This window comes from Pithys albifrons, chromosome 7, assembly GCF_047495875.1.
Source record: "Pithys albifrons albifrons isolate INPA30051 chromosome 7, PitAlb_v1, whole genome shotgun sequence".
Classification (NCBI taxonomy): domain Eukaryota; kingdom Metazoa; phylum Chordata; class Aves; order Passeriformes; family Thamnophilidae; genus Pithys; species Pithys albifrons.
The window spans coordinates 529,057-538,213 of NC_092464.1; the positions used below are offsets into that span (position 1 = coordinate 529,057).

At 63.8% G+C, this 9,157-nt stretch overlaps 1 protein-coding gene across 1 annotated transcript; it reads left to right on the forward strand.

Annotated features, from left to right (window-relative positions):
* Nucleotides 1-7,091: 7,091 nt before the first annotated feature.
* On the forward strand, nt 7,092-8,937 carry TMUB1 (transmembrane and ubiquitin like domain containing 1). The gene is made up of 2 exons (XM_071559586.1): nt 7,092-7,555; nt 7,994-8,937. Exons 1-2 carry the CDS (start codon nt 7,206-7,208, stop codon nt 8,346-8,348), a joined length of 705 nt encoding a protein of 234 aa, XP_071415687.1. The 5' UTR covers nt 7,092-7,205; the 3' UTR covers nt 8,349-8,937.
* Nucleotides 8,938-9,157: the final 220 nt, after the last annotated feature.

Here is a 9,157-nt window from a genome sequence, read left to right on the forward strand (position 1 = left end):
GCCCCGCCGCGCCCCGCCCCGCCCGCGTCACCGGGACCGGCCCCGCGCCGGGCGGGAGGGGGGAGCGGGGAACGGGGAGCCGGGGCGGGGGGAACGGGCGGGGTTGAACGGGGAACGGGGAGCCAGGGCGGAGGCACCGCGAGTGGGGCAGTCACTGGCCGGCCCTGCCCCACGGGCATCCCCCCGCTGCCCGGGTCACGGCTCCGCTCCCTCGGCACCCAGCGGGCCCGTCCCGACGGCTCAGCCGCTGCTGTGCTGCCGCCCCTGCACGCGCCTCCCCCAGACCCCTCTGCCAGCCCCGTGGGGCACGACTGGGGTCCCCTGTGCCCGCCCAGGGACCCTCCCTGCCAGCCCGGGGACCCTCCGTGCCAGCCCTCCCTCCCAGCTGTCTTTTGGAGGTGATTTCATGGGTAATCCCCCCAAGGTCTTTAATGAAGCTGTGGAACACGGGCAGTCCCAAAGGTTCTTGGGTGCCCACCAGCTGCTGCCCCACCGTGGCGGGGTCCCCTCCCTGGGCAGCCCCTGCCCACAGGACCTGCTGCTGTTCCCTCGCTCAGGTGCTCAGCACAGGCTGCTCACGGTCTGGTGCAGGAATGGGACTGTCTGGGGGTCCATCGTGGTGATGAAACCATACAAGAACCATCTCGGGGGATACCTGTTGGGCAGGGGGCAACAACACCCCCCACACTGTGCCCACCCCTGAAACAGCCTGCGAGGGGTAACCAGAAGCACAGAAAGGCTCTGCCCAGGCTCTGGGCTTACAGCCCCAGCAGCACCACAGGAGCCAGAGGAGCTCACTGGGGACGAGCTGGCATCTTTGAAAAGGCTAAGAAATGTTTAAAAATGGGATCATAGGCCCTGGCACATTAAATGAGAAAGTGGAATTTGGAAGAGGAGGAAGGAATGGAAAAGCAGGCAGCTGAGAGCCAAGATTCCAACGGATTGCCCCCTTGACCCAGTGGGACCAGTGTCACAGTGGGCAGCAGTGCTCCAGATCCAGTGGGGCTCGGGGGGCAGCTGGGGGCTGGCTCCCACCCTCCACCCTTCTCCAGGTGATGTTGGTAAGGGTGGGAGGAGGAGGATGAAGACAAGCAGGCGGACAACAGAGAGGAAGGAGTAGAGATCTCTGGGAGGTTTCTAAATGCCTCCCAGCTCTGGAATTCTCTGGGATGTGGCAGTGGGTGCTGGCGTGTGTGGGTGGGAGAAGCACCTCCCTGCACTCCCTGTCTCCCTTCTGTGCCCTGCCAGAATTCCTCGAGTGCATCCTGGCTGCCTTGAGAAGGGGTTTATTATAAAACAGCTTTTACAAGGGTTTTGTTGAAAGCTTTTGGAAAATCCGTCTGTTACAGCACCCAGCTCCACTCACCTCACACCCACTCACCTGCACACTCACTCACCTGCACTTTCCCTTGACCTGCACACTCACTGAGGCTTGCAAGGGTCTCTAATGGCTCTGTGAGTCACAGCTCTGCTCAGCAGGAGCCAGGCTGGCCCTTCCCTGATGGGTTCATGCCTATGTGGGCTCCGCAGAACCGTCCTGGCACAGCAGTGCCCAGCCATGCCCTGGCCTTTCTGCAGCCTGATTTTCATTTGGGTCTTTCTGTCCTTGCTCACAGCCTTTTTCTTGCTCTTCTGCCATTATCATCATCATCATCATCATCCCAGAATAGTTTTTGTGGGAAGCTCATCCCATTCCAAGCCCCTGCCATGGGCAGGGACACCTCCCACCAGCCCAGGCTGCTCCAAGTCCCGTCCAACCTGGCCTGGAACACTTCCAGGGAGGAGACAGCCACAGCTTCTCTGGGTGACCTGTGCCAGGGCCTTATCACGTCACATGGAAGAATTTCTCCCCAGTACCCCATCTAACCCTACCCTCTGTCAGTTTAACACATAAACATTTATAAATCACCTCCATCTCAACCCTTATGAATGTCTGGACACTCCACATGCTTGCAGCCCCCTCTGCACATCCTCCTCACAGAGAGATTCTGAGATTTCTTCCTGGGGAGAGATGGGACATTGTCCAGCAGAGACATGGAATGTCCCCCTGCAGTCCTGGCCTCTTGCCCCCTGTGTGGGTGTTCACAGACCACCCTGAGACTACACCTTGTGTCCCTTTGGGCCACCAGTGTCCCCCAGCACTGGGGGCCCTGCAGGATACAGGGCACAGGGATGGGATCAGGCAGAGCAGACACTAAGATAGAGCATCCCCTGGCCAAAGCCTGTGCAGGGGCTGAGGGGATCTTGTGGAACAGCATCCCCCAGTCAGCGCTGGGGCTGGCACTGAAGAATGAACTCAGAGAGGTCACAGAGGAGCAGAGCAAACAGGTGGAGCTGGGACTTAGCACAGGGATCAGAAAAAAGCAGGAAGGAACTTCAATGGAAAACCAGGAGAAAAGTTCAAAGGCGGGAGCAGGTGAGGACCAGCAGGGGCTATTGGGAGCAAACATTCCTTCAAGGATGGCCAGTCGGCCTCTCCCTGTGCACAGGGAACACGTGGAGTTGGAAACTGCTTTTTAGGGTGGATTTCATGTTCAGATCCTCAACTTTCTCAGTTCCATCTGCAGCACTTCCATCTGATGCTGCCATTCGTGAGTGCCTCAAACGGTGCCGCTGCCAAGAGGAGCGATGCCACCTCCTCCTCCTCCTCCTCCTCCTCCTCCTCCTCCTTCTCCCATTCCTCCTCCTCCTCCTCCTTCTCCCATTCCTCCTCCTCCTCCTCCTGCCGCGGCTCCCACCCCCAGACCAGCCGCTCCAGCACCTCTGGTGTCCCTGCCTGTGGCAGTGGGGTGGAATGGGATGGGCTTGAAGGTCCCTTCCCACCCAAACCATTCCGTGACCTCAGCCAGTGCCAGAGCCTGGGCGGGGCAACAGGAGGGTCCCACTGCAGACCCCCAGTGCCCACCCAGGGTGCAGGGCTGGGCAGCAGCACCCTCAGAACAGAGCCAAGGGGAGGCCAAGGCCCAGAACTGAGCTGCAGTGGGTGTCAGAGCCCCATGGGCAGAAAAGAAGTCCTGGAGGGCTCTCCAGGGTTTTAGAGCTGCTCGGTGCACTGGAGGCCTTGAGGTCTGTGATTACACTCACAGTAAGAACTGGGGCTTCATCTCTGTGAGTACATCTTTGTCAGGAGAGCTGAGACCTCCTCTGGGGGACTGCCCTGATGGACACTGCTGGGGGACATTCCTGGGGGACTGTCCTGATGGACATTGCTGATGGACACTGCTGGGGGACTGCCCTGATGGACACTGCTGGGGAACTGGTCTGATGGACACTGCTGGGGGACACTGTTTGGGGACACTGCTGGGGGACATTGCTGGGGGACTGTCCTGATGGACACTGCTGGGGGACACTGCTGGGGGACACTGTTTGGGGACACTGCTGGGGTACACTGCTCGTCTTCCTTCAATCAAGGGCAGTAGGAGTCCCATCCCTCCCGGGGGTGCCGGGGCTGCCCCTCGAGGCTCCCACACACCCCACGCAGCAGCAGCTCCTGTTCCCAAACCCGTTGGCCTCTGGCTGCATGGCAGCAGCAGCTCAGTGGGAAGGAGCTGTTTAATGTCACTCTCTGGTGACAGGGACCGTTCTCTCCAGCCAGAGAACAGCCAGGAACTTTCCCCAGAATAGCTGCAGCTCTTTAATCTCGCTGTGGAGTGTGGAGGTACCAGCTCCACTGTTAATCCCACCTGGATCCGCACCATACAGCTGTCAAGCGGCAAATCCAAAATCCATCCCCGGTCACATCATTCCTCTGTGTCCCTCCCCATGAGACTCTGGGCACTCTGCTGTGGAGCAGAGAGGAGCACACCCAGAGCTGCCCAGAGCTTCCCAGGCAGCCCCGGGTGCATCCCCTTGCTGTGCCAAGGGCACAAGGTGGCCACTGGACTGGTGAGGTGACCTCAGTTTGCAGGACTACAATTGTCTGTGTCCTTTGCTGTGACCCACTGCGACACCATCAGCTACCCCAGGCCACCCTGAGGCTCAGTGACAGCTGAGACATGTCCTGCCCCCATAGGTGTCCAGGTGCAGCACCCCTGGATCCTCTGCTGGGCTGGGCTGGGCTGGGCTGGGCTGGTTTCAGGAGCTGAGGGCAGGATCTCTCTGCAGCCCCTCTCTGGTCACAGGTCTCAGCTCACAGGACCCACACCATGCAGGCACACGGGCTGTGGGGAAAAGAAACTGAAAATGGAGCAAGGTGGATTAAACTTCCCTGGGCACCGTGGGGGGCCCAGCCAGGGCATAGGGCCAGTGAGCCTGGCAAGGCCAGCAGGGCAGGAAGGGGCTCAGTCTCCGTGTCTGCCTGCAGGGAGAAACACTGAGGAGAGGAGAACTGGGGAGTAAGAGGAAATGGAGGGAGGGGACCATGAGCTCTGACAGATTAAAGACAGAAACACAATGGGGCAGCCCTTCCACAATGAGGCAGCTTTTCTCATGAAAATGTTCTCCCAATATCCAACCTGAACGTCCCCTGCCACAACTAGAGGCTGTTTCCTCTCCTCCTGTCCCTTGTTCCATGGGAGTGGGGCCCAACCCCCCCCATCCTGGCAGGGATTGCAGAGCCAGAAGGTCCCCCCTGAGCCTCCTTTTCTCCAGCTGAGCCCCCCCAGCTCCCTCAGCCCCTCCTGCTGCTCCAGCCCCTTCCCAGCTCCGTTCCCTGCTCTGCACACACTCCAGCCCCTCAATGTCTTGTTGAGGGACCCCAAACCACCCCAGGACTCAAGGTGGGGCCTAAGCAGTGCCAGCACTAGGGACAGGCACTGCCCTGTGTCTGTGCCCACATTGTTTTCTGCTGTGTTGGAGAGGCCAGAGCCCCCTGGCTGATCTTCCCACAGCCCCAGTGAGAGCAGACCTGCAGGAAGGGGCTGGGGCACCTTTGGGTGCTGCTGTCCAGGGGTACCCAGGACCACCTCACTGCCACTCAGGGAGCCCGGGCAGGGCAGGGGGATTCCACCTGACAGAGAGCCTGGGCAGGGCAGGGCAGGGCAGGGCAGGGCAGGGCAGGGGGATTCCACCTGACAGAGAGCCTGGGCAGGGCAGGGCAGGGCAGGGCAGGGGGATTCCACCTGACGGAGAGCCTGGGCAGGGCAGGGCAGGGGGATTCCACCTGACAGAGAGCCTGGGCAGGGCAGGGCAGGGCAGGGCAGGGCAGGGCAGGGCAGGGCAGGGGGATTCCACCTGACAGAGAGCCTGGGCAGGGCAGGGCAGGGCAGGGGGATTCCACCTGACAGAGAGCCTGGGCAGGGCAGGGCAGGGCAGGGCAGGGCAGGGGGATTCCACCTGATGGAGAGCCTGGGCAGGGCAGGGCAGGGCAGGGCAGGGCAGGGCAGGGCAGGGCAGGGCAGGGCAGGGGGATTCCACTTCTGAAGCAGCAGCTCCAGAACTCGTCACTGCTTTATATCATCAATATTTTAGGAGAACATAAAAAAATCCAAGGGATCCAGAGCAGCCCCAGGCAGGACAAGTTGAGGGCTCCATGGTCCCTCAGCAGAGGATTTAAGGTGCAGGATTTGCTCAGCTTTCCTGGGAAATTGAGGGGTGACTGGATGTACTTGCATGGGAATATTAAATGGCTCCTTAATAAAGGCTGGGAGGATGGAAAAGTCTCAACCTTTGGGAGCTGAAGCCAGACAAATCCACAGTGACAACCAGACACTGGATTTATCAGGGAGGGAATGAACTGCTGGATAAACCCTCAAATCTGAGCAGCCACAACCCCTCTGATGGCATGTTTGGGCTCATTCTGACATCGGGAAGGGATAAATCCCAGCTCTCTGCCACACAGATCAGTCGTGGTTTAAATCTCCTGCTGCTGCTGCTGCTGCTGCTGCTGCTGTCACATCCATCACTCCGACAGCCCCAGGGCCCGCCAGCACCAGGAGAGGTGGGCTGTGCCTCACCTGGAGTGGGAACCCTCACCTGGAGTGGGGACCCTCACCTGGAGTGGGGACCCTCACCTGGAGTGGGGACCCTCACCTGGAGTGGGGATCCTCACCTGGAGTGGGGACCCTCACCTGGAGTGGGGACCCTCACCTGGAGTGGGGATCCTCACCTAGAATGGGAACCCTCACCTGGAGTGGGGACCCTCACCTGGAATGGGGACCCTCACCTGGAATGGGGACCCTCACCTGGAGCAGGGAATCCTTATCTGGAATGGGGACCCTCACCTGGAATGGGGATCCTCACCTGGAATGGGAATCCCCATCTGAAATGGGGACCCTCACCTGGAATGGGGACCCTCACCTGGAGTGGGAACCCTCATCTGGAATGGGGACCCTCACCTGGAATGGGGACCCTCACCTGGAGTGGGAACCCTCACCTGGAGCAGGGAATCCTTATCTGGAATGGGGATCCTCAGCCAGAGGCAGCTCCCACACAGGATCCCAGAAGGGAAATCATGAATTCCCTGTGGGAACCCCCTGAATTCCCCCTCAGGAAGGGGCTGCCCTTGCAGCTGCTGCCTCCTGGTTTTATCCTAGTTTGTGACTGGTTTCATCCTGGGAGTTACTGGAATAATACTGGGAGTATTTAGAATGGACTGAGATCATACTGGCAGTGACTGGTATAATACTGGGAGTGACAGGAGCCATATTGGGGGCAACTGGGAGCAACTGGGACCATGCTGGGGGCAACTGGAACCAGACTGGGGACAACTCGGATCATACTGAGAGCAGCTAGGCCCATGCTGGGGTAATACTGAGATCATACTGGGAGCAACCAGGATCATACTGGGAATTACCGAAGCAATACTGGGAATATCTAGGACAGACTGGGATCATACTTGGAGTGACTGGAAGTGATTGGGTTCATACTGGGAGTGACTGAAGCCCTACCGAGGGTGACCAGGAGTAACTGGGACCACGCTGGGAGCAGCAAACCTCTGACTGGAAGGGACCAGGATGAAGCCCTGGGAGGGCCGGAGCGCAGCGAAGGGGTTGAACTACAATTCCCGGCGTTCCTCGCGGGAGGGATCCACAACTCCCGGCGTGCCCCGCGCGGTGCCCCCGCCATGTCGCCCGCCGATAGGACTACAATTCCCGGCGTGCCCCGCGCCCGCACACCCCACATGGCGCGGGACTACAGGTCCCATCGGCCCCCGCGCCCGGCCGGAAGCGGCGCGATGGCGGCGCCAGCCCGGCCCGGTGCGGGCCCGGCCCCGGTTTCCCGCGGCCCCGCGGGCTGAGGCCGCGCCCGCCGGTCCCGCCGCCGCCATGGCGCTCATCGAGGGCGTCGGCGACGAGGTGACGGTGCTGTTCGCGCTGCTGCTGGCGGCTGCTGTGCTGGGGCTCGCTTGGGCCTCCACGCGCGCCCCCGAGCCCGCGGCGCCGCCTCCCGAGGCGGGTCCGAGCGCGGCCCCCGCCGAGCGCAAGGCCCCGGGCCCGGCCCCGGCCGAGGGAGCGGCGGCCCCCGAGGAGGCGGCGGGGCTGCGGCACCGGGACACGCCCGCGGCCGCCCCCGAGGGCCCCGCCGAGCCCACGCTGATGCTGCGGCTCAAGTTCCTGAACGACACGGAGCGCCTGGCGCGGGTGCGCCCCGGGGACACCGTCGGGGCGCTCAAGAGGTGAGGGGACAGGCGGCAGAGACTTGTCCCGGCCCGGGGGCGCCCGGGAGGGGACAGCGGTGCCCAGTGCAGGTGGCCTTTGCCCGGGTGCACAGCCCGTGCTGGTGGTGACTCCTGTCCTGGGCTGGGTGAGCGGGATGTGCGGGCACCGGTGTGCGGGGGTGAGCCCGCGGGCAGGGGGGCACGACGGGGACAGGGGGGAGTGCCCTGGCAGGTGGCGGCTGGGGGACACACAAGAGTGCAGGGCGGGGCGGAGGGTCATGGTGGGCACGTCCGTAGGAGCGGGACGGAGGGGACTGTCCTGGCAGGTGACACCTGGGGGGGTTTGGGGACACACGGGCTCGGGTGTGCGGGTGGGGCGGCAGGTCGGGGTGGGCACCTGTGCACGGGGGGCGGAGGGGCCTGTCCTGTCAGCGGTGTCACCCCTGTCCTCCCCAGGACCTACTTCCCCGGGCAGGAGCAGCAGGTGCGGCTCATCTACCAGGGGCAGCTGCTGCGCGACGATGCCCAGAGCCTGGCGGGGCTACACCTGGGCCACCTGAGCGTCCTGCACTGCCACCTGTCCCCGCCCAGCGCCGCCCCGGCCGCCGCCGGGCCCCCCGGCCCCCGCAGCCCCGGGCCCGCCGCGCTGGGCGTGGGCAGCCTGGCGCTGCCGCTCTTCGTGCTGCTGCTGGCCCTGCTCTGGTACCTGCAGCTGCAGCACCGACACGTCTTCACCGCCACCGCCACCACCTGCCTGGCCGGGCTCACCCTGCTCGTCACCTTCGTGGCCTTTGCCATGTACCGCAGATAGCGCGGCCCGGGCCGCTCCGGGCACGGCCCCGCCCCGCCCCGCAGGGACAGCGGGAGCTCCGGGTCAGCTCACCCGACACTGCTGAGCCAGCGGGGCCGTGTCCCCCGGGGTGCAGGCCCGGGGCTCCCGGTGGGTGCCGGCCCTGCCCTGCCCGCGTGCTGGGGCACCGCGGCCGGGGCTGTTACCGGAGCAGAGGCTCAGCTACCTCGGGGGGGTCTCGGTGCCTCGCGGCCCTGCATGGGGCGTCCCCCGGCCACTCCACGGGTGGCCATGCCCCCGGCGCTCCTCCCCGCGGGGGTACGGGCCGCCCCCTCCCCGGGGCTGCTCTTGCCGTCCCGGTGCCGGGAGGGACACGGTCCCTGCGGTGCTGGGGGTCCTGTGCCCGGTGGGGTGCGCTCCGGAGATCCCCAGGGTGCTGGTCCCAGCGGGAATGCGCTCCCGGCGTGCCAGGGTCCCTCTGCTTGGGCGAGGAACGCGCCCCCGGGGGGTCTCGGTGCCGGGCAGGATGCGCGCCTCGCTGTCCCGGTGCTCTGCGGGGGCATCCCGCCCCTCGCCGCCGTTATGATTAAAGCAAAGGACTGTGACCGGCCGCGGCGTCCCGGGTCTGCTGCGCCGCCGCGGAGCGGGGAGGGAACGAGCGGGAAGAGGGTGGCGGAGGGAACGGGGGCACCGGGAATGGGGGGAATGGGGGGAATGGGAGGACCGGGAACCGGGACCGGGGGGCGGAGCCTGCGCCCCAGCCGCGCGCCCCGCAATGCGCCTGCGCCGGCGCCCCCGCTCCGCCCCTTCCGTGAGGCGCTCCCTCATTG